We start from the raw sequence: 26,371 nt of genomic DNA, 5'->3' as shown, positions 1-26,371 counted from the left end.
TTGACAATAAAAAGAAGCGCCAGACAACAGGACCGACATGGGCCGGTTAGAGAGAGGGGAGGCGATTTTAGAAAGACAAATAACCAGTATAACTACATTATAAAGTCAAACGAATTCGTAAAAAATAACACACACCAAGAGAACCCCAGAAAGGCACGATTTTGTCAGAAACGACGAGAATCTAACCACTGATGAATCGGTGGCCTGTGTGTGTCTGTTTTGTGATGTAAGCGCTGCAACAAAATATTGCCTTTAGACTAAATTTATTTAAAGAAAGAAAGTTAACGTAATGTTAAGATTTTAACACGTCTGTAGTTAAATGTTTTTTTCGTCTTTAAACTGCTGAGAGAATGCCAGAAATTCAAGTAAAGCACGTCGTTTCCTGTAGCAGCGAAGACAATGTAAGTGAAGCGTGTTGTTATTTGTATTATTATTATACTGGGTGCATTTAATGTAATTCGCTTTATTATAATGCGTAGTGGTGTACTGACATCAACAATATATATTTAAAATATATTCTAGCAGGGAACACTCTCAAATCCTGGCAGAAACAAAATTCTTGTTTTCATTGTTGACCAAATGTTATTATTCCTGACTACACTGTAGCCTAGATGAAAGAGTTTATTTTAAGTTTTACTTATTAAAATAGGCTAGTTGTTTTGTTATTTTATGTATTTATTTTAAACGGTAGTTAAACGATTCAAGGACCTGATTTTAAATCGGCATATTATATTATATATATATACACACACACACACACACACGCTACTGTCACTAAAAGACAGCATCCTTGGTTATTATTAATTAGACATTAAGAAGACACTTATCTAAAAGCGACTAGAGACTAGGGGGTGAACTATGCATCAGCAACTGCTGTTGCAGAGTCACTTCCAATTCTTTACATCTCACCTGAAGGATGGAGCACAAGGAGGTTAAGTGACTTGCGCAGGGTCACACACAGCAGCTCAGTGGCTGAGCTGAGATTTGAACCAGGGATCTACTGGTATCCAACCCTTTTCTTAAACCACTGGACCACCAAGCATTTGGTTTCAGTTACTCTACTTCAGTAAATACCAGCCATGCAATAACGTCAACATGCACAGTATTGTAGTCTTATTCCAAAGAGTTGACGCAGGTCCTTTCATTTAAGTTGGCACGATACACGGCATGCAGGAAGGGTGACTTTGCTTGGACAACCCATTTCTTTTCAGGTGATCATGCCTTACTTTTGCATGGCTTTGACACACGATTAGCTAAGCCACTGGTGTCCGAAGCTTCCAGTGCTGTTCTTTGTTCCAACCCTGTTCTAAATTGTTTAATTGAACGAAGTAAACCTCCATCCAGACCATAAAGTCGTTCATGATCTCATTTTACCTGTTAAACAAACTGGAGTGGAATGGCCCTTCAGGACTGTGATTGATTGGACACCCCTGAGCTAAGCTGCTGAAGGCACTATCTAAGGGACTACACCTTTTTATATAGGTATTTACAGGTAAGCCATGCCAGGTTTGGTCTGTAACGTGTACTCTATTGTCCTCAGACTCACAAAGCAGACAATCTCTTGAAAGCCGATACCTACAGGAAGTGGAAGTCTGCCAGGCCAGGAGAGAAGCAGATATCTGTTATCTTGCAGGTAAGTGGGGGTGGCCTTTACAGTGTTAACAGATGAGGGAACTGTTCAGGCAACTTGTTTCGCTAACTTGCTTTTTGTCTTTTGAAGAATTAGCAGCTTCAAATGTCTCTTTAGTGTTATTTTATTTCTTCAGTATTGTGCTTTTCTTTTTTTTTTTTTTTTTTTTTTTAATCTAAATATTTACCTGGCTTTGAGTGTCTGGGGAATCCTAAGGACCGGGACAGAACAGCCCTTTCCTCATTCTATTTATCATGTGACAATGTGACTTATTCAATACTGCCAGCTCCTCCTTCTGAGTGTTTTTGCTTAGAAGTGGAGATACAGACTGGAAGGCTGGAAGAGGTGAAAGATCAGTGTCACGAAATGTGATTGGGCTGAGAATAGCTGTTAAGTCTTGGCATTTAAGGTTCTCCAGATCAGGCAAAGACATATTATAATGACTTGATGTTAGAGTAACACGTGCAACATATATACAGCAGCTCTGCAATGGTGAAAGGGTTAAAGACTCCACTCAAAACTGCAGGATGATCGACAGTTTTGCACTCAAAACAGCCAATCAGTAAACAAATCCAACATACCAATTTTATATTTCAGAAAGTTATTTGATTAATTTCTTATGGCAGCTATTATGTGGACTTTTAATGCAGAAAGAGGCATAGCACTGAATTACTGAATGTAGTGTTTCTGTTATTATTATTATTATTATTATTATTATTATTATTATTATTATTATTATTATTTGTTTGTTGGTTATGTGGCGTGGGGACTTTTATTCTGTGATGTGTGTGTGTGTGTGTGTGTGTTTTTTTTTTTCACGACTGACCTCCACTCTCTGTTCTCCTTTCAGTTTGAGAAGTCGGAGCAGATCCACAGTATTGATATTGGAAATGAGGGCTCTGCATTCGTGGAGGTTCTCTCCGGGAACTCTACTTCTATCAAAGACCAGGATTACGAGGTAAGGAGGAGATGGCATAGCTGCTGCGGCATTCTCAAATCATTCCAGATCAGACCCGGAGTCGATTATGGTTATAATTAAAATTACAGCAGAACTGCTTGCTGATATTACAATTACACTGCTATAGGGTTCATTTAGGGTTGCAGTAATGGCAGTTAGAATTACACCAACGTAAACATTTCCACACATTAACATGTTTACTCTGTTAATAACCAAGCAGTAATCACAGCTACAAATACAAAAGAATACTATAGAACTTTTCAGGTCACTAAAAGTGGTTGAAAATACAAGAATAACAATCGCTCAGTGTAAAACGCAACATGGAACTGAGAGTGATTGAACTTGGAAAGGTTTTAGTTATATGCTCAAAACTGTACATTTTGCGACTTGTATAATGAATGGATGTGCACGGCGGAGAAAATATATGGAACTATTTTATCAGCTACAATTACTGCAAGACAACTCCTCAGTGATTTACCCTGCGGGTAGTTACTTGGTCTTAGATGAGCAAAGGTAGTGCTAACCGTTGTTAAATAATGAATAGAAATTCTCAAGGGCAATACCCATGCTTTCACATCTAGGGTGATTTTCACCCTCTGTTCTAGTTTGGTAGTTTTGAATTGTCCTCTTTTTTTCCCAGGTGATCCTGGTGACCTCGTCCTTCATGTCCCCCACGGAGAGCCGGAACAGCAGCAATCTGAACCGGGTCCGCATGTTCGGACCGGACAAGCTGGTCAGAGCAACCGCGGAGAAGAGGTGGGACCGGGTCAAACTCATCTGCACCCAGCCTTACAACAAGGTGAGATGGCCTGCACTACATTCCCAGATAAGTAAAGGTACCAGTAGACCACCAGAGGTGGTGTGGTTCGAGCCGGAACGCTGTTCCTGTTCTAGTTTCTATAGGCAGAAGCGGTGGTGACGTGGTGTACTCGCGTAATAGGCAAGCGAAGTTGCATGACTCTCCTTCCTGCACAACTGTGATACTGTCAGCAGCTGCCTTATCAGTTTTTCGTTATGCATATAGAAAACTACAACGCGGTATGTAATTCAATACGTTAACATAACATTGCTCGGCAGGTTTCATTGGACTTTATGAAGCAACGTTAGTTAATTCTATATGGGGATGATGCAAAACCTTGGGCCACAGCTGAAGGCATAATTCCCATTTTTCTCCTTGTAAACAGTTAGGAGTGAATTAAAGACTGCAGCAAGTGTTTTGAGTAAGATGATCTGATTGTAACTAGACCGCAGAAACTGAATAAGTGATTAGGTGTCTGGTAGCGGCAGTAACTTTGACAGTAAATAGAAAAGGGCTGGCAAGCCACTGATGCTGTATTCCCTGTTTATTTCAGAATGTTTCCTATGGGATCTCATTTGTAAGGTTTCACTCGCCACCGGACGGTACTGAGAATTCAGCAGCTTCACCACCAGTAAGTGACTTTCACTTCCGTCACACGGATATAAGCAGTGTTGTCTTGTGATACATAGCACACTGTGTTTAATCCAGTTGCCTGCACAGTTTTCTGTTTCTGGTGTGCCATGTATTGTAAATCACCTGTTTCCAATAATGCACTACATTGATCTGTTTTCAAGGTTAGACGTGCTGAAGTGCATGAAGAAATTGAAACTCTAATACGCTAATTCTCCATGCATTTCTTTACTGTGGTTTGTACAGCTGTGCGCTTTATTTATTATTATTATTATTATTATTATTATTATTATTATTATTATTATTATTATTATTATTATTTTTGTAGTCGTTAATGAGACAAGAATTGTTACTGATTGACCTAACTTGTAAAAATGCTAGATCAGTTTAGATCATATTTAAGAGTTTTATTTTAACACAAATTTTAGATTTTTTCATGTGTTACTCGTCTTAAGCATTGTCCTGCCCTAAATATTCCAGCTACATCACCTTGGGGGGAGGGGATTCTTTCTTTCATCCCTTTGTGTACTTTAGGCATGGCGGCTATATTCTTTTGTACCACTAGATGGTGCAGTTGTATTGCATCAGTGCATAAAACCCCTCCAGACTATTGCTATAAAGGGGTTCTTTCAGCTGTTTTCTCCATATGTCTCCACAGAAACTGACAAAACTAGGCCAGTTCAGAGTGAAGGAGGAAGAGCCCGGTACTGCCAGTCTGAAGCCAGGCAGTCTGTTCTTTAACAGGGTGGCCAAACCAGATACCCCTCCCAAGAGTAAGACGCGAGTGTGTGTGTGTGAATATGCATGCGGTGGGCAGAGAGTTGATGAAAATGTTCACTTTTGAGCCTGAATGCTGCAGTGATTGCAGTGGCTGTTTTTGATTTAAGATACCACTAATCATAGTTCTACCTGCTACGTCTTTTTATTAAGGAATTTGAACTAAGCAAAACTGGTCCCACTTTTATTTGTAGCAACTGAACAAGCAACTCTTACGAGACGTGCGTTCCACTTACATGTGCATACTGACCATTGTAAGTCACTGGTCTAGTTTTTGTAGCACCTAGCTTAGATTATCTACAGTTGTTGCTGGGGGGTATGCATGTTGAATGTTTATTACTAATATATTGAAACCTGATGATTTACTTTTTAATGATGTACAACTAGCAAGGAAGCGCCTAAGAGCATTCCATTATTTGCAGTAACTTAACACAGTGTGTGGTAAGGGTATGGAATGGGCTACCTAGTCATGTTGTTGAGACAGAATCACTTGGATCCTGTAAGATCCGACTTGACAAGCACTGAAGATAAATCGGACACCAGGAACCGGATGAGCTTAGATGGGCTTGACTTGTGATTGGTTGCAAACGTTCCAAATGTGCTAATGGTTAGACATGCTGAAGTGCATTAAGAAATTGGAACTCTAATACACTAATTCTCCATGCATTTCTTTACTGTGGTTTCCAGCCTCCTCTCACAATGACAAGCCGACCCCGAGCTACGCCACTGCCACTCTGCAGTCTACGGGCTGTGCAGCCCCGCGCTGCACCCCTGAAGCGGACGAGAAACCAGCAACCAGTACGACCGCTTCAAAGGTAGAGCCCGGGTTACTCCACAGGATGTGAATGCACAGAGACGCAGAACCACCACCCATGCTGGTTTGGGGGGAGTGGGAGATTTGCTACTCATTTTATTCCACTCGGATCTAGGATTGGTCGATTTTCAATTAATCTGTCAGGTATTATCACAATGATCTCAAATTGTGTTTTTTGATTTTGTCTAGTTTAGTATCTTAAGTCAACACATGCTTTGTTTTAAAATAAAGCCATAATGCTATACCTAGATTTGTATCGATGCATTTTGGATTTTGAATCACGCTGGAAGCTTCTTATCTGCAGGAGCCGACTCCGGGAAAGAGGAAGTTTGAGTTCAGTAAAGAAAGGCAGCCTCCCGCTGCCAAAAAACAGAACTCCCAGAACGCTCAGGACCCCGCTGAAAACACGAGACCTAAAGCTAGCCCCTCACAAACCAGCAGCAAGAAACTCAAAGGTGAGCGATCAGGTGTTTCTGACTTGCCTGCCTGTTCTGACAGCTCAATGCAAATAACAAAACAATTTCAAAAGCCTTACCTGTTTTCTAAATAGTGTTACGTTAACATACCGAATTACATTTCGCTTTGTAGTTTTCCAAAACTGAAAACGGACAAAAAAACGGAAAAATGTGACGTTTTAAAAATCTAACAAGATGCCGCTGTACTGATGTTAAGGCTTCTGGTATTAAACTTTTGCGATTTATCGTTTTGTAGTTTCTTTGATTACATGATGTTAAATACAAGGTCAAAATTATGTTCATTTATTAAAGTCTCAATCCTAAAATTCTAGGCGATGCAAAACTTTTTGCCGTATCTGTAGTTTGCATTAAAAATAAAAAAATAAATAAATTGATTTTAAATTATGTGTTTAGCCGAACCAGTCAGCCCATCATCCCCACAAGAGAAGAAACCACGAAAGCAGGAAGAGAAGAGAAAGAGCAAGACCAAGGGTTCGACAGAGACGGAGTTCTCCCGGCTCCTGGAGGGCACTGTCTTTGTGCTCAGTGGATTCCAGAATCCATTCCGGGCTGAGCTACGAGACAAAGCACTAGCCCTGGGTGCTAAATATCGGTCTGACTGGACCCCCGACAGCACCCACCTCATGTGAGTAGACGCAGGGTAGAATTTAAGAATTATTTTAATTATAATCATTAATTGGTCATTTAGCAGACGCTTTCTGGCAGTGCGACTTCCAGAGACTAGTTACTTCCATTAAGTCCTTGTTTGTTTTACATCTTATCTGAAGGATGGAGCACAAGGAGGTGAAGTGACTTGCTACACACACAGTGAGTCAGCAGCTGAGCTGGGATTTGAACTGGGAACCTCTTGGTATCAAGCCTGTTTCTTTAACCTCTGGACCGCCACGCCTAACATTTTCCATAAATAAGTGCTAACTAATGCTTTACACTCCATTGCAGGGTTTGAAACTCCCACAAGCCCTGCGCCCATTTCTGGGTTTCAGAATCGATTCATCAGTGCACCGAGACAACTTTATTATTGAAATGTAAGAAGCAGAAGAGAGCTCTTCACAAAATGCTTCAAATATAACTGGAAACATGCATGTGCTAGTAATGTAATTCTGTAAGTGCATATATGTGCGAGGCTCCAATTGAGCGATACATTGATCAGTTCATGCTTAGAGACTTGCCAAACAAAATCCATGGTGCTCAGTAATTGATACATTGTCTGATCAGTTTGGGTTTATTATTTAAAGGTGGAACATGCAGTCTTATCATGTGTTACACGACAACTACAAATAACAGGGCTGTAAACACCTGTGGTTTAGAAATGTTTACTTCAAATAATAATAAAACAATATTTCTCTGTGCTTTTGTTTTTTTTTTTTTTCAGCTGTGCCTTTGCCAATACCCCCAAGTACAGCCAAGTGAAGTCGCTAGGGGGCGCTATTGTGCGTAAGGAGTGGATCCTGGACTGTCATAAAAGAAGACAGAGTATCTCTTTTAAACGGTAAGTAATGCCAGGCTGAGTGCCTGCTGCCGCACTCTTACTGTCAGATCTCAGGCACAGGCGCAGCGTCATTCCATCAGCGCAGAATAGCAATGCTCCAATACACGCCGCATTTATTTCTTCAGTTAGATAGTTTTGATACATTTTAGAAAGTATTCAGTTCAAATGGTGGGTTTTCTTGTTTCTACACAGTCGAGGGAACGAATTAGTTCGCAATTAGGCGTCTGTAAGAGGGTGGGTCAAGGCTCAGTAACACTGTTATGTATACGGTTTGATTTTGATAAACTGCATCTCTGTCGCTATATTATAATATTGATTAAAAAGCCCTGTGAAAAGCGTGCTGCATTCAGTGCTCTTCTTTTTCAAATGGCTTCTGAATAGGCTCCAGTCGACCTTTATTTTCTGTTTCAAAGCAAGGGCTTTGTTATTGTGGAGCAAAATAAAGCTGTGGTTTATTTCAAGAGCTTTGTCTCTACGCCCGCCTTCATTTCATTTACAAAGCTTGTCCTGTTTAGGAGAGCTCTGTGACGTCTTTTCTCTCGGTATGCTCGGCTCAGTGGAACCATCGAAGCCTAAGTGGTCCTTTTGTTGTTCCCATAAATTGAGCTAATTATGCAGTCTTATTTAAAAACTCCATTTCGCATGAGTAACTAAAAAGCAGGTTCTGTTTGAAGTGGAATTTTGAATTTGTTCTTTTTGGCTTGAGCAAAATAATAAATAAAAAAGACGAGATAAAAGACATTTATTTATTTTTCACTGAAAAGCACATAGAAAATATTTGTTTTTGTGTTCTGCACAATATTTGCCATCCCTTTTTTTTTCCAGCTTTATTCTAGAATGTAACAGAAAGATGCAAGCATTAGCTCGTAAGAAGATTAGCCTAGGTCAAAATATTCTTTTGAACAACGGAACCCTACGGTTCTTTTTTTAACAGAGCTTTATCACTTGTTAGATGTCACCGTAAGATGATTTATTTCAGCAGTCTGTACAGAAATCGTATAGAAACAAAAAATGGCAATGCATAGTTAAGTGGTGCGAGTGGCATTTAAGACCTAGATCCCATTTGTTAAGCAGATGTGGTGCTAGTATCACTGTAAAGTATATGAAGATTTCTAGCACGTGGAATAACTTTTTGTGTTCTCAAGATGGACACCCCCGTGCATTTCCAGAATATAAAACACTCAATAATGAAACCTAATGTAGTAACATATATTATTTAACAAAGCAGTTGGATTTAGTTTAACCCTTTGCAGTCCATTTATTCAGCGCTTGTCAGGCGCGTCGGGTCCAATTTATTTTCACACGCGTTGTTTATTTTACACGCGCTGTTTAAAATATTCTTTGAGTGCTGGATGCAGAAGCAGCTACCTCCTTTGTTTATGTCTGTGTTATCTCTGTAGTGCATGGGGCTATGAGATACGACCCCCTCCCCCCCTTTTTTTTTTTGTGGCTTCATTCGGCTCCTATCGGTCTCACTCGGCCATTGAAAGGTTTTCTCTGATTTGTCCGGAGAAAAAATGAGTAGAGACCTGTGCTTGACGTCTTTTTGATGTTGGACAGGGTCATCAGACTGTAAAGGGAAAATTCATGAATGGGCGTGTGTGTGTGTGTGTGTGTGTGTATTATATATATATATATATATATATATATATATATATATATATATATATATATATATATATATATATATATATATATATATATAAAATATATTAACATTTTAACCCTTTAGAATACAGTGAAACCCGTCTAACCCAGCACCTGTCCAAACCGGCATTCTGTACAATTCAGCATGATTTTTGGGGCAATTGTGTGAATTGTGCAATCTACAATCCGATCTTCAGATATATTCTGATTTGAAGCACCCAAACCGATTCCATGAAAATGAATCAAAAAGTGCTCACGACAAAGTATTTTGTTGCAGAGTGTACTTTTTTTGACGCTCTATTTTGGGCGTATTGCCTGCATTTCATCCACTTATCCACCGACTGATGTCCTGGTACAAAAACAACCAAGGAGCTACATGATCTGTTGTGTTTGTTTTTTAAGTTTGAGCTGTAAACACTCTGTGAGAGATACGTAAAACCTGATCTTAATATATTTACAAACTGTTATTCCTTTGGTTGTAATAATAATACAGTTATAGAATAATGGAAGATACAGAGGCGCTTGTCCGTCTGTCTACACGCTACACTTCCTTGTTTTTTTTGCTTATTAAATCATGATGCATCATGATAAAGGCGTTCTTTAAAACAGGTCTTTGGCAGTGTCTCCCGCTGGAGGTCCGTATCTGTCGTTCTTTTTTCACATACGTATTTGGGTGTATAGTAGCTCATGGTGTTTTTTTATTTTCACGATACCGATGGCTCTAATTTTGTATGTGCTGTTTCTTCTTGTGCTTGTTCACACTTCAATGACAGGTACCTGATGGACGGAGCAGAGTCCAGCACTGAGGAATCTGAGGAAGACAGTGAGGAAGAGGACTCTGGGAAGCGTCGATCATCCAGTAACAAACAGGTGAGCCGAGTCCGGATGTATGTAACCCATGCAGGGGTCACCCTTATTGAAGTTTACCACAGTATGGTCATTTTGCAGTTTATAAATATACAGCTATGAGCAAAAGTTTTGCATCACACTATAGAATTAAGTAATTCGAATTCACACCTGCTGAATAAATACAAGATCTAAATGATGTTTATTTATTACATTTTTTTTTTTAATTGTCTCGTACCTAAAGTTCTAGGTGATGCAAAACGTTTGGCCACAGCTAATGTAACGTAAGGGTAGCCAGGATCAGCCAAAGAGTCTTTATAGAAGAGCCATCTAGTGATCTGACATTTCGGGTCAAGTTTTCTTTCGCTTTAGTTGCTGGCTTTTAACAATAATAATAATATGCCCTTTTTCTAACCCTATAATATTTCTATGGCAGGCAACTGGAAATGAAGAATCCTGAACTTCTAGTCATAGCACCTTAACGCAGAGTTATATATAAAAAGAACATGCAATATTTGATTCATTTCAATAAGCATCTCTCCGAAAAAAAACAAACAAACAAGAAAACTGATACTGCTGGCTCTGCAGGGCGCCGCTCAGTGCACTAGCACTATGTGCATCACAGACAACATGCTGCGTGTGAAACAGTCCATTTAAGCCTGCTAAGCCTTTTGTTATGACAACAAGAACAAGGCAGCTTTTAAAGCTTAGTTTGCAGACAGTGATCATGATGTGTTCAGCTGTCTACAATGGCCAGCCAAGAATGGGTGCTAAGCTATTGGAAACTCCACAGTGTATGTAACTGGTAGGAAACAGTGACCCCTGTGGGCGACCAAAGGAATTTGTGACAATGTGTTCTACACTGTCCAGATACCGCCAGCTTTAAGTGCAATTCCATAACGAGGTTGGGGTATATGCAAGTACAGAATTTAAGCCAGCAGTGACCTTTTCACAGATAGTATGCGTGCAAACAGCGCTGTATTGTTATTAATTAATTCATTAATTAATTTTGATTGAGATCTTTTTAGTAAAGACACCGAATAAACTAACTGCTGCCTGTTTAAGGTGTGGTAAAACATTAACTAATCAGGATTGAACTTTTGACTGAGACACAAGCCGTGCCGTGTGGGCTATCCTGTATTTCACGCAATTGCCTGTTTGGAATCTTCACTTAATTTATTATCCCACGCTGGTTATAAAATCCCCTGCAAAGAAGCAGTGGAGGCGGTCGTATGATGTCACACTTAACATTTTTGCATATATCAGCAGAACCGCTTATCTACTTGTCATGAAACCCGGTGTTAACATTGTTTAGTAGAACTTATTTAGAGTGTCCGATCCTGGGGATATATGGGGGTATCTATCTATCTATCTGTCTGTTCACCCGTCACTCTGCATGCCACTGTTATATTTTTTCTATATATCTGGATCATCTCATCAAATTATGATGAAACATGTCATTGCTAATTCCTCTGCTGTACTATGCTGTGTGTTCTGTTGACAGTTATATATTTTTTTTATCATACTGATAGCTAATTTTGAATTTACAGATGTTACTGACGTACTTTTTCAATTGGAAGCAGTCATGTGGTATTCCTCCAATATGAAAACCAAACAAATAGCATGATCTAGCAAAGGTACCTCATTCTTGTGGTTGTGCTGTGCAAGTACATTTTCAAAAAGGATTTCTTTCACTTGCTCTCTGTGTGACTGATGCCTGTTTTTGCTCCACCGTTGCTGTCCCAAAATGACTTTCTAACGTGTAGGATCTTTTAAAGCAGTCCTGTGTGTTTTTAAATGCCGCTAATATTAGGGTTGGTATCAATTGCAGAGGGCAGTCTCCCCCAGCACTAACCACAAGAGATTGACTCCAAAAAAGGAGCAGCAGAGAGAGATTGTGGAGCGCCCTGGGACGTCCAGAGCAGCAGGACTCGGCAAGGGCCAACCACCCCCAGAGGAGGAGGAGGACAAATTTGGGGGCTCCACCGATGAAGAGAAGCCTGGTATGTGAGCGCAGGGGTGGAAAGATCATGTTGTTTCATACATTTGTTTTGCCGTTTGCAGTGCAGTAGAACCTCCGAGTTACGAACACTAAACTTACGAACTGACCGGTCAACGGAATACCCCGCTTTTACCTGGAAGTATGCAATCGCTCAACCACACGTGCAATGCGTATAGATAGACACTTCTGTTTGTGCCGCGTACAGACAAAGGCCAGGCAGATTTCATAGCAAGTACAAGGTCATTTTACTTTGAAAATTGTTGTTTTAAACAAAGTACTGTTTTGGCATGCATTTTGTTTAAAATAAAATAAAAACAAATGCTATATTAACCCATGTTTTCCTGGATGTTTAAATCTGTGTTTTTGCTAGAGCCTAGAGTTCAGTGTCAACTTAAACATAGCCTTTTTCTTTTTTTATAGTGTCGTCTTTAAAGACCTTAGAACAATATCTGCGTGATTATTGCATGACTGTGCTGTGTCCTTGTATTGTTCAGCAGATTGAGGGTGTAGAAAGCAGCTGTACACATTCATTAAAACCACTGAAAACTCATTTTCAGAGTTAACGGATATTTCAAACGTATAAACAACCTCCATTCCCAAGTGGTTTGTAATTCTGAGGTTCTGTAGATTAAAACGATCTTTCATGCTTCTTATCTCAAGCTTGGTATGCTGGGTAGCTAGGCAGGGTTGGTCACTGTGCTTTTGCTTGTTTGTTTCAATAGCAGGAAGACCGGATGGTATTGTCATGATTTTTATTTCATACAAAATACAGATAGGCACGTTCTCGTTTTCAACACGCCTTGGCTTGCTCTGCGTTACAGTTTTGTAGAAAACCGTTTTAATGAGATTGATTATCTTTCAGTGGGATTCGTCTCTTTATCTGCGCTTAAAAAATGCTTTAGAGAGTTTCCTCTCAGGTAACTCTGAATACTTGAGGAAATGAGATGCTTTCAGAGCTCCACTTGTTCATGGTAATGTTGTTTTGCTCCACCTGGGAAAAAGCCACTTGGCTTCAGCAGAGCTGCGACGGAAGCAATAGTGAGAGGGGAAAGATTAACTTCTCTTGATACAGAATCTTCCGGTGTCAACCACCTTGGAGCGCCAGGGCTTATCTTGCTAATCCGCCTGCAAAAAACCTGTCAGAGGTGTGTCTGTCCCAGCATTGAACAGCCCTTCAAATGCGTCATGTGCAGAATGCAATGTACACGGACAGAACAGCACGTGTCCAAAAGTTGCAGAATTGCTTCTTGTTGAGGCTTTTTTCTAGTTTTGAAGTGTTTAAAAGATATATTTAGTACCCAAAGTACACTTAAAGGGATGAACAATTCCATGAATTGTCCTACACGCTTGCGTGTGTAGATGTAAAAGAACCCTATGCTGTAGGGAACATGTGTTTACATTTTAAAACCTCTAGCACTGCAATAAGAGATCTTTTTGAGGGTCTTGCATTCTGACTGTTTTGCACTTTCCTGGTCAGTCCTCCCACCTCTTGTCTGTCTGTATCCAATCAGCTGCTTTCCAATGAGGACTGACATGCTTTGCAACCAGTATAACTTGCTCTGGCCCGGAATACCTTTTTTCAGTTTAAAATAATGACAGCGTTTCGATTTGAAGTAGTTATGGAGTGCAACAGAAGTCGCCCTGTTTGAGTGGAGGGTTCTTGTTTTGTTCTGCTTTATATATCAAGTAAATCAACTATCAATGTTTTAAACTTCATGGCATATTTCCTGATCACATGCATAATATTGAGATCAACTTTAACTCTTATCGAGTCAGATTCCTTCTATCACTGTAGCTTTATTGGTCTGTGTACAGTGTGTGTGCTGTGACCAGTTATTTACCAGACCCCTGCTGTGCTGTCAAATTGAATGCAAGTCCTATTACCTGTAACACAGGAAAGAAATAGACTGTTGTGGCAGGAAATCATAATGAAAACAAAACAGTAAAGGGCTAGTTAGAAAGTTCTGCTAATGCAGAGAACTGTTTTGTTTTTTGCAAGTGTTGTCTTTTGCCGGAACAGAAATTTAATTCGGAAAAAACAACTGCAAGGTCACTCGAGGCATTCATCAGCCTTTTCAATTAAAAAAAAAAAAAAAAAAAAAAAAAAAAATCGGTCTGTCTGTCTCTCCCCACCCCCTCTCTTCTCCCATGCTTAATGACTTTCACTGCTTCAGATAAATTGGCTGCGTGATCAGAAATGTAATTATAAAGCAGCTCGCTTTGAAACCCGTTGCTTTTTAGTATGCATTTTGGTTCTGTCTCTTGAATTATCAAAGAGCACCCTCAACGCTTATTCGATGCCACGTTTTCTGTCCTTTTTTTTATTCTCTCTCTCCTCTCTCTCTCTCTGTGACGCTGATTCTAGCATTTACATATAAATTGAAAACATGACGGTTTGCTTTTATCTCAATTACCCGGCTGTTTTGTGAGTGTGCAGCTTAGTGCCTTCACAAAACAGCGGCACCAAAACAAGATGCAGACGGATACAGTGATTTCAATATCCGCACGTCCCTTTTGTGCAGGCAAGGCAAAGCTGCGGACGTTCACATTGCAGGGGGGAATTTTTATTTTATTTATTTTTAAATTACATAAAAAATGAGTACTTTCGCCTTAATTGATTCCTCCCTGGTTACTAACACTAAGAACCTCGTTTTTAATCCCCCACCACCATCCCACGTGAATTGGAGACTCACAAAAGGATTTAAACTAAGAAATTAGAGTGTTTTGGTGTTAAGGGATCTCAAAGCACTGTACATATTGAATGTAAAACCACTGCTATAAAACACAGACACAAAACTGCATCAAAATAGACCTAAACAGTTGCCATGGCCACATAAAATCCTTTCTAAATGTTCTTATTGAGTTCCAGAGTTTAGGGCACATGAAAAGACATACACACTCTGAGCAGAGAATGTAACTCGACTAATAATAACCACATTTTAAGACCAGAGGACACGACTAAGGATATATGGAATGAGCTGAAATGTATGCAGGTCCTTGTAGGCTAATGAAACTTTAAAAATCAATCTTGTATAACACAGAATAGATTTAATAAAGACAATTAAGAGGTAGTGTGGCATAACTAAGGTTGTTGGTGTTAATAAGTCAACATTGTCTTCACACAATTGAGCCTGTGGCGCATCATGTAAAACTATATGGATTTTACAACTTAAAAGGTAACTCTGTGAATATGTTTATGTCCTAACAAATTCGTTTTATTAAAATAGAGATCAAACCTTGGGTTAAGAATGTAATAATTTGTAAAAAAAATCTTGGAGACTTGGCATAAAGTATGTAGATCAGGGGTGGAGGGCCGCAGTGAATTCTGGCTTTCGTTCCACTGAGCTCTCGGTTAATTAATTGGTCTAATTATTTAATTAACCGGACACATTTAACACTTCTCTTCAGGCCTCAAAATGTTTCATAGGTAGTGTACCTTTAATTCAAGTGAATTTTTAAAACCGTTAACTGTAAAAGACAAATATAAAATGTCAAATTCAACAAATAATTGGATCAATTGTGTTAATGGAGAGCTCAAGTTGGAATGAAAACCAGAAGACCCTGTGGCCCTCGAGGACTGGACTCGACACCCGGGATGTAGCTGGTCCCACTTCACCTTATTAAGGGCTTTTTTTGTTAGTTTTTTGAGCAGGGTAATGAGATGTAGAAATGTCACAATATTATCCGAGGGGTTTCATGAAGCCAGTTTGATAACCATATTCAACTAGCTGTTAAAGTCCACTTTTCTTGCCACACAGAGACCCTTAATAGTAAAATTATTGATGAAATTGAGATACAGGTGAAAGCTAGAGATTTGGAGGGGACTATGTTTCAATGAGATATTCTCCTGTCTCTCCCTGTAGGTAATAGCCGGGACAGTAGTGGAGACTCAGGGATGGACACAGAGGATGAACTTAAGAGGTTAGTGGTTTTATAAAGAAGACATTCACTGAATGGTTTGTCTGCTTGACTTGTCAAGTCACTTGTGATTGTCGACAATTGAAATGTCACTATCGCACAAAAATCCGTCTTATATTTAAAGCTGCAGTGCCCGTGTATTATCCGTGACTATTACACACTGCACACTGAGTTCATTTAGAAATACGAAAAGAAACGGGTTCAATTCAGCGACAGACGTTACAACAAGAAGCATTTCTCGGTTTCTTGAAATCGAGACATGAAGACGTTGAGAAAGACTTCTGATCGAAACGGGTGTCATTTCAATTTGTAACGTTTCTTTTGGCATTTCTAGACTGCTTCCCTTACACTTGGTGGGCATTGAGCAAAACCTCTTGTGAAGCGTTAACCGTGACAGAAAATGACATGGCACTCCACATTTCCCTTTGAAACTTATTGCCACAGACTTTGAGCTTTTTCTTTAAAACAGGCCTCTATATACTGAAAACCTGTTAAAATACATTTTAAAAGGGGGTCCCTTGGGTGGCACGCCTGTAAAAGGAGGGAGCGTCTCTTTGGCTCTGGCGCTCCTGTGGATTAGGGAGGCAAAACCATCGGGGACTGTTTCTCCTCATCACGCTGTAGTGAACCCTGCGTGCTAGACACCTGTGAGCTCAAAAGCAGACACCTGCAGGGCTGGCCTTTGTCCTCCAGAGGTCGGTAGCACGCCGACATCTGCTGTTAAGTTCCTGGGAGTAGAAGAGGAAGCTGGCTCGGTCATGGGATCGGAGGACGCCCACTGAGCCTTCAATCCTCCTGAGCTGTGTGTGGAATCGCTGAGGGGGGGGGGGGGCAGACAAATGGGCATTCCTATTTTGGAGAAAATCTAGGGTAAGATAATTACCCCAGGTTACACACTAAAAATGTACAAATGATATATTTAAAAGGGTATATATTTCTACAATAGAGTGGAGGCTCAGAACCACAGTAAGAAGCAGGGATCTCCGCGCTCAGCAGGAGAAGACGACCCATACGCAGGGTCAACGGACGAGAACACAGACACTGAAAAGCCAGATCTGGACCTTCCTATCCCAGAATTGCCAGGTGAGGAGGAGCTGTTTAGTGTGACAGAACCCCCTGCAGTATTACATTACCTTTGCTGTATTCCATATCGTATTCGTTTTTCATTAACAGTACAACTATGGCCAAACATTTGGCCTCACCCTATCTAATGAACTAATTTTGCTTTATAATCAAGTGAAACCTGCTGAATAATGTTACATTGCCATATAAAATTAAATACCGCTTTGTAGTTTTCCCCTATACTTAAAGAAAAAACATACAAATTAAAATCTTACTATTATGGCTTCCGGTAAAATGTAGCAATATAATTTTGTAGTTTCTTTGATTACATAATGTTAAATAAGAAATCTAACTTGTGTTCCTTTTTATTTTTTTTTATTTATTTATTTTTTTAATTGTCTGAATCCTGAAATTCTAGGTGATGCGAAACTATTTGGCCAATTATTCAAAATGGGCGTTATGAAGCAGTCCTTAACCAAAACATTTCTTAAAAAGGTCATTGACGTTTCAGTGATGTCTTGTTTCTGGCATTAATTTAGGTTTTGTGTTCATCTGCTGAGGGAGGGGTTAAGTATTCCTTTAAAAAAAGGCAGTTGCATTTTGTTTCTAGAAATATATATATATATAATAACATTTTTTTTCTTCTTATAGAGTTCTTGACTGGTAAACACTTTTTCCTGTATGGGGAGTTCCCAGAAAACGAGAGGAGAATGTTGATCCGGTATATCACTGCTTTTAACGGGTGAGTCGTCTTGGTCATGGGGTCGGAGGACCCCCACTGACCTTCAGCTCTCCTGAGCTGTTGTGAAGGATTGCTGCAGTGAGGGAGATTTTTAAATTTGGATGGAACAAATTGGGCATGAACATACATATATAAGGGTGACTCCAGTTATCCCCAGCGTGGGGAAATAAAGGATGGAGTTTGATTGAGGTCTAAGTTCTCCACAAGTCTAATTTCAAGTTTGTTGAATGGGCACCGACTTGAGCTGATTATCCCTAAAGCGATGCGTTGTTATTTATAACGGACAGCGTGTGCTTTTCTTTGGTGAGTCGAAGTGAAGGTTAGATTTGACGCGACTTTTTGTGTCTCAATATAAGGTAATCTAAAGGGATTTTAGTGCAAAAAGATACAGGCTGGATCTGAGTTTACTCGAGATGCATGGATGAGTATATACTGTTACTCCTGTGTTATACTTTCTAGTTTTCAATAGAGTTCCCATTGCTTCTGTATTTAAATTTACACACTGTACCATGGCTCATTAATTACCTGTATAAATTACATAGAAACTTGACTCAAAGCCAGTTAGCAAGCTGAATCTTATTGGATTCAATCTGTCCTGTTTCTTCTAGTTTTACTGCTGTGTGTATATACTATTTCCATTTTCATTATCTTTTAGTTGCAGTCACTCTAAGTCTATGTTAAGGTGCTTTGGCTAGGCGTTCAATAGGCGTTGAGTTCTAGTCCACTGCCACTGGCATACAATACGTAATATAGGCAAGGTGAGACCAAGTGCCTTTACATTAGTAAGCGCTAACGCCCTCTTGTGCACAGCTAGTGTGTTGCCAGCAAAACAAAAGGAAACTTGTGCTAGAGTGGCAGATCACTAGATGGATGTTGCTATAATAACACAATTTGGTTGATCTAGCTTTCATTAAGTCTGCAGCAGACAATCAGAACCAAACTGCAGCTCCTGAAATTGGGTGAAAGCACCTTAACCCACAAAGGGCCATTGTCTTCATTTGAAGACGGGTTAACTGTTTTGTTATGCTAACTCACTCTGATTTTGTTAACTGCGAAAGGTAAGTGTAAATGGAATGTATCAAATTACATAAATGCAGCTTGTGTTCCAGAGCAGGGTTTCCCAATCCTGGTCCATAATTGAACTAAATGTGCTTCATTAGACCTTTTTAATTGTTCTCAGCGTCTGAAAAGTTGCCGATTTCAAGTCACTTATAAAATTGTGTAGTTAACTTGAAATCTCTGTTTAAAAGCTGGAAACAGTGAATATGGTTTAATTAAGCACAGTACTAGTTCAATTAAGGGTTTCATTAAGTAACTGAGAACTCGGTTGGAATGAAAACCAGCAGACTCCAGGACTAGGATTGGGGAAACTGTTCTAGCGGATGTTTTTTTTTTCTTTTTTTCTTTTAAAGAAAAATCTATTTGGTACTTAATGGGTTAAAACAGACCTTAGCAATCGCAAGGGGACCTCAGTCTGTTATTCCCCTTTAATAATATAATGATATTTGCCTCCAGCATCAGTTATTTCTGCTAGTGAGCCACAATCTTATCTGATTACAAACTGATGTTGGTCTGTCTTGACACTAGTAGGAACAGCCTGGTTTACAAAGTTGTGGATAGGGTAGTTTCTTCCCAGACAGTTCGATAAAGTGCTCATGAGTCTTAAACTGCAGTAAACCGTGAAGGGACACCGACTGGAATGTGGCTGTGGGACTCTGCAGCTAGAGTGGTTTCATGGTGTGGATAACAACACATCTGGAAATTCAAAGCCAGCGGAAATGACTGTGTCCTGCATGTGTTTCACAGGGTCATTGAGGAGTACATGGATGAAAAAGTGCAGTATGTCATCACAGCCCAGGATTGGGACGATACCTTTGAAGATGTGAGTACAGTACTTTCAGAGCACGCAGCTTCAGAACACCTTTTACATTTTTTTTTTACTTTTTTTTTTTTTTTAACTTTCCAACAAATTATTTTAAGACTTTTACCTTACAATAAATCATTATTTATTTTTATTTATTTCTTAGCAGATGACCTTATCCAGGGCAACTTAGTTGTTACAAAATATCACAATACAAAGTATCACCTTACAAAATATCACAGTACCGATAAGAGCAGTTATAATTACGTTTAAGAGCGAGTTCGACTAAGTGCAGTTAGACCTATAGTGAAGGTATTTGCTTGAAAGAGTAAATTCCATTCAGAGCAAGTTGGAAGTACGATAGATGGATAAGAACGATTTCAAATAAGAGCAATTACAGTGTAGTTGAGTCATGAGGAGGTGGCGGAAGGTGGTTGGGGTCTGAGCAGTCCAGATATCCCTGAATAGGTCTTCCACCACTGAGGGGCAAGGGTGGAGAAGGGGCGGGCTCTGGGAGCGGAGAGGGGGTATAGCTAATATGCCAGAGAATGAGTGGAGGGGGTGTAGGGAGAAATAGTAGTCTGGAGAAAGAAGGGAGCAGAAAGGTCGAGACAGCAGTGGGCAAGTACAAGAGTTTTGAATTGAGTGCAAGCGGCAATAGAGAGCCAGTGGAGAGAGCGGAGTAGCGTGGGAGAATCACAGTAAGGCATATAAAGTAAAAAAGTAAAACTGAAGTATTGTAGTACCCAGAAATCATGTTTTAAAATGAAAATACTTGTGTGCTGTAAACTGCACATCTGAGGGGTGCTACTAAACTGCAGTACACAGACACCGAATGAAGGACACAACAAAAAAGTTCAAAAGCCAGAATTCTCAGTATAGATGTGTGAACAGAGTTTTTTCAACATAACTGTGAAGGACCTTCAGTTGCAAAGCAAATAAGATTTCTTACATGTTTTAGTTTCTTACAATTACTTAAAATCTGCATTTTCCAAATATTTAACTTCTTACATTTTTAATATCATATTAATCTGTGTTCTTTATGAAATCTGGTCCACGCTGGTGCATTATTTACAGGCCAGATTGTTTTTTCTCCAGAGTTCCACGTGTTTCAATTCAGAAGTCTGCACAGTTTTGTTTTTAATTAGCTTGCCTTTTAGTTTTAATTCCCACTTTTTTGCCCCTCAAGTGTTGTTCTTATATGAGTGCTGCTTTACAAAAGGTAGTCTTGCCATTTATTTATTTATTTGTAGATTGTATACATAAACATAATAAGAACACTTCAGGTGCTAATTAAGGGTGTGCATTGCTGTAGTGTCTTGCAAGCTAATAATGGAACTCCTGGGTTTATAAAGCGCAGAAGTGTAGGGCATTATTTGGATGTTCCATTATTACAGAGGAACACGCCACAGCAGCACCATTATCACTATTCTGTTTCGGTGCTTTATGGAGTAAGAACAGAACGGCTGATCTCCGTTGGAAACAACAGGGGGAGGATCTCGGCTGTTCAAAAAGGATTTTAAGATCTTTGCCCCTCCTGTATTGAGCTCACTCAGCCTGCACTGAGAAGGTTTTACTAACCAGTCTCAGTGAGACCTGACTTAGGCTGCTTGCAGATGGACGGGAGGGCAGTCATTTGAGACTCTGTATTCATCCAGAAAGATGTCCAGGTGGGCTTTATCGCTGTAAAAATGAAACTTTATATTCACGTTTGGTGTGACGAAACAAATTTACTAAGTGCTGCTCCGGTACTATCCTAGAACCAAGGGTGTAACGATTCGTTGTGTGTTGATGCATCATGATCCTGTCTCTGCATGTCATTTTATAGCGACGCGCGGCCAAAAGCAGAATGCAGCTCATTGCAGATCACCAAGTGGTTCTGGAATTAAAACCTATAAAGCACACTTAATTGATACAAAGAAAAAAATAAACCAGAAACTCCCTATCTCATTTAATTGGTGTCTTTTCATGTGATCTTGTTATGCTTCGTGCAAGTAGCCAATCAGGACCGGCACATGTCGCAGTACATAAGAGGGTATGTATCATTAGCACTGCCAACTAGGACTCCTATATAGCAGACCTGCTTATTTGGTGATAGATGCCTTTGCACAAATAGTTTCTTTTCAACCACAGAAAGCTTAAAAAATAAAAAAGCATGCTGTGCCTGTCAATCAGTCAACATTCATTTTACGCGGATTTAAAAAATAAATAAATCCCGGTCTGTCAGTGAAAGCTTTTGATCTTATTTCACACCTGAAGCAATTTCTTTTTTTGACCTTTCCTCCCCCCCCCCCGAAGAAAATGACAGATCTGTACTTCAGGTTTTATATAAAAAAAAAAAAAATGTGAAATGATTGTCAAAGTAATTTGATCAAAAAATGATTTTATAAAAACTTTTTTAATAATAGAACTTCATTGTAAATCCAAGCTATTGTCCTTGATAACGGTAACCTTACCCTGCTAAAATTATAGGCTTAATATATGTATAAGGAACAGATAAAAATAGTGGTCAAGCAATCTCAATGTCAGTTTAAGGAATTTCAAAAGGAACATTCTCTCTCCTGACACACAAACTTAAGTGATGGAAATACTTTATTTATTCATCATATTTTTGAAGCATCATTCTGTGCAGACATCATAAAACCTGGCCAACCTCAGTATTAACCCTACTATTATGTTCAGAATTTAGGTACATCTGTTTATGTTTTTTTTGGGTCATATTGACCCGATGCAATGTCAAACTAATTTAAACAGCCTTAAATTGATTAACTGTTTTTATTTGCAAAGGTTTGACTCTTTTATGCTCTTTTAGTCCAGGAGCTGTGATAAAACTTCTTTGACTGCCAACCTGGGAGCTCCTCATTTTGGAGAGTCTTTACCAGTGAGATGCTTTTGCAATACTGACTGAAAATTAGGCTCTGCCTTGTAGATATGTATTGTTTTTGAGTTTTTTGTTTATAAATATTTCCAGACAGGTGCAGCCATTTCCAGAGATGATAATACAAATCTAATAAAATAACAAATTGAAGAAGTTTGTTTTATTCTTGCACACAAATCTACATAGATAAATGCCACAGGTCACATCTTATTTGTATACATGACCTGTTCTAAAAAAAATAAACATCTCAAAGGTTCTGTTTTCTGTGTAGAAGTTCATGACCCCAAATTAGGAACAGTCATAAAATATTATACAGAAAATGATAAGAAAAATAGCACTTAAGCTAATTGGAAACTGGAGTTAGGTCAAATAGACCCAAAATCTAATAGGAGGGTTAAAACCACTCTGTCCTTTTCAGTTTGCAGACGATATGAAGGTCTTCCTCTATTAAGGCCAACTCTCTGTTCGGTCCCTTGGTATAAACTACTGAGGATAGCATTCGACAGAAGGTTGTCAATTTGACATGCTTTCGACAAATCATCGTAATGTGCTAACAGATTACTTTCAGAAATCATATCTGATGTGCTGTTTCATTTACACCACAAGTGTGGGTATGTCTGGCATGAGATACATTTGTGTTGTCCCATGCGAGTGGGATAGCATGTTTACCGGGACTAGTTTGCGTTGCTTGCGTTCCAATCCAGCGTGTGCTGCTGAAATTCAGGATGGAGCTGTGCTTCCGTAGTTCAAACAATACTGCCACAGATACATGCTTTATAACAACTGTAAAACTTTTTGATTTGGACTTGCTTGAACGAGTTTAATCAAGAAGTGCCAGCTACCCGTCTGACTGTGCCTGGCTTATCCGAGCAGCCTGTAGCCCTTTCATTAACACTGGTAATGGTGGGAAACAAGAGGCTGGAAATTGACAGACTGAGCTCAAGGCTCTGTGTAAAATAGCTAAATGATTGGTTGTTTAAAAAATCTACCCTTATTTGTTGCTGTAACTAATTGCTGTAATGTCTGTCAGCTTTATCTCAGTGTTTTGGTTGGAGTAGATTTTAATTTTTCGTTTTTTTTTTTTTTTTTTTTTTTAACTATACACTGGATAAACGCAGGAGTTAAGTAAATGTATGTGTTATTCACCTTTCAATTTAATTTCACTTTGTCTTGATAAAATAACCCAGAGCAGAAGCAATTTCTTTTCTTTTCTTTGAAAAGCCACGGAAACCAATTGCACTTGAATTTCAATTTGTTGAAGTTAGACAAACAAAGAATCTGACATGTCTTCACTATAAAAGAAGTCGTTTCTTCTTTTGAAAGACGGATGTTGATTTGAGTAACGCTGCTGTTCAACATTGAGGCAATGAAAAGCCTATTTGAACAAGTTGACTGTTTACTGTAAATAGAAGTTTGATTGGCAGCAGAGTGTTTTTAATAACACGATTTATTCCAGAATAAACTCTGTAGAGCCATCAAAATAAATGTTAAATTGGAGTGAGAAATGCATGATTTGATCGGGGCGAAGCAGTCTCTCTAATTGCTAATACACTAGTGGCTACTGTGGCTCCTGCTTTACCTGCATCCCCTGTCATGCCTCTTTCAGATGATCATTTACTTTCCCCATTTCTTACTAGACTGTTTGCGATTGTGCTGCTCCCTGGCTTTGTACTGCCGCAGGAATTGTGCGTCACATGACATTTGCATCTCTGATCGAATCGGGCAGACATGTTGCTGACACACGTTTTGTATTTCTTTTCTTTGCAGGCTCTGATGGAGAACGCCAGCCTGTCGTTTGTGAAGCCGCGCTGGCTGTACGTTTGTAACGAGAGGCAGAAACTAGTCCCCCACCAGCCCTACGTGGTGGTGCCCCAGGCATAGGGGTGTCTGAGAGGAACTGATGTCACATATGAACAGGAAGTGAGATTCAACACGCCAGCAAATGCCAACCATAAGAAAAAAATAATTGTACAACCATACATGGGTCATCAATTGCATTCTTCCAGTAAGCCCATGTATTTTCAGGAACTTTTTGATTAAACCTTTTTTTTATTGTTGTGTAAGATCGGCAATACACTAATAATTAGACCTTTTTTGTATGGAACAGCAGAATTCTTTCAAAACGCAAGCCAGTGCGTTTTGTTTTGTATTAATTGCGTTCAGGAATAAAACTGACAGACTTGCACTTTTCAGCTCTGTACCTTTTGAAAAAATTCATAGCTTGCAATATCAAACCTTCGAATACAAACCAACTTTTTTTTTGTTGTTGTTTTTGCCCCTCCTTTTCCAGTACAGCAATACAAACTAAGTTTATCCCTACACAGATTGTGGTGGGATTAAGGGATAATGGTCATGGTTGCAAGTATCACCTGCCTCGCTCACAACCCAACCCAAGCACACAGATTTGTGTCGTAAGAAAATATCCACCAGATGCTAAAACCACCAAACCTATTTCCTTATTTCACCAGAGATCATGAAAAGACTTAAAAGGCTACTCTGGCCAGTTGGAGAAAGATCTTCCTGTATCGTGTGTAAAAGCGAGGTGATAAACGCTTATCTTTTAAAGGGCTAATAACCAACCCATTTTTGAGCTCTCTTATGCAGCAACATGCTCTCTCAAGTACTGTATTTGCAGTGATGTAGCCAATGTGTCCTGCCTCTACCCTGGTCTCGTTATACCCATGAAGCACAGAATAGTGTTGTATAGCAGTGCTTGAGGTCGGTTGGATACAAGATCTGGAAAATGAAACGGAACCTTTTTAAGTTCCTTTCCCTTTTCATGTTTTGTTTGCTGTTGTTTGGAGTGGTTCTCTTGCAATGTAAGTGTTTAAGTTGTTGTGACCTGAGTTCAGGGGCTGTGTTTCACTTCTCATTGTCTGTGATGTAGATTAGATCAATGTTTTTATATTGGTAAACACCAGGATTTATGTACTACATAAAGAAACTTCATTGAGTCGCAAGATGGCACTGGCTGTGGCTTCTATATATACAGTGGCTTGCGAAAGTATTGACCCCCCTTGGCATTTTTCCTATTTTGTTGCCTTACAACCTGGAATTAAAATGGATTTTTTGGGGGTTTGTATCATTTGATTTACACAGCATGCCGCCTACTTTGAAGATGCAAAATATTTTTTATTGTGAAACAAACAAGAAATAAGACAAAAAAACAGAAAACTTGAGCGTGCATAAGTATTCACCCCCCCAAAGTCAATACTTTGTAGAGCCACCTTTTGCAGCAATTACAGCTGCAAGTCTCTTGGGGTATGTATCTATAAGCTTGGCACATCTAGCCACTGGGATTTTTGCCCATTCTTCAAGGCAAAACTGCTCCAGCTCCTTCAAGTTGGATGGGTTCCGCTGGTGTACAGCAATCTTTAAGTCATACCACAGATTCTCAATTGGATTAAGGTCTGGGCTTTGACTAGGCCATTCCAAGACATTTAAGTGTTTCCCCTTAACCACTCGAGTGTTGCTTTAGCAATATTTGTCCTGCTGGAAGGTGAACCTCCGTCCCAGTCTCAAATCTCTGGAAGACTGAAACAGGTTTCCCTCAAGAATTTCCCTGTATTTAGCGCCATCCATCATTCCTTCAATTCTGACCAGTTTCCCAGTCCCTGCCGATGAAAAACATCCCCACAGCATGATGCTGCCACCACCATGCTTCACTGTGGGGATGGTGTTCTCGAGGTGATGAGAGGTGTTGGGTTTGCACCAGACATAGCATTTTCCTTGATGGCTAAAAAGCTCAATTTTAGTCTCATCTGACCAGAGTACCTTCTTCCATATGTTTGGGGAGTCTCCCACATGCCTTTTGGCGAACACCAAACGTGTTTGCTTATTTT

The 26,371-nt window shown here is 39.5% G+C and overlaps 1 protein-coding gene across 1 annotated transcript; it reads left to right on the top strand.

The window, feature by feature from the left end:
- Positions 1-25,576, top strand: LOC121298651 (DNA repair protein XRCC1-like). Its single transcript, XM_041225807.1, has 17 exons — positions 1-401; positions 1,541-1,633; positions 2,481-2,588; positions 3,229-3,387; positions 3,941-4,018; positions 4,676-4,790; positions 5,482-5,609; positions 5,913-6,063; positions 6,478-6,709; positions 7,457-7,573; positions 9,994-10,090; positions 11,898-12,069; positions 15,932-15,989; positions 16,933-17,069; positions 17,700-17,790; positions 19,597-19,672; positions 24,297-25,576. Exons 1-17 carry the CDS (start codon positions 351-353, stop codon positions 24,408-24,410), a joined length of 1,977 nt encoding a protein of 658 aa, XP_041081741.1. The 5' UTR covers positions 1-350; the 3' UTR covers positions 24,411-25,576.
- Positions 25,577-26,371: the final 795 nt, after the last annotated feature.

This window comes from Polyodon spathula, chromosome 24 (assembly GCF_017654505.1).
Source record: "Polyodon spathula isolate WHYD16114869_AA chromosome 24, ASM1765450v1, whole genome shotgun sequence".
Taxonomy (NCBI): domain Eukaryota; kingdom Metazoa; phylum Chordata; class Actinopteri; order Acipenseriformes; family Polyodontidae; genus Polyodon; species Polyodon spathula.
The sequence above is the reverse complement of the archived record's forward strand: the minus strand, read 5'-3'. Positions and strand labels throughout refer to the sequence as shown.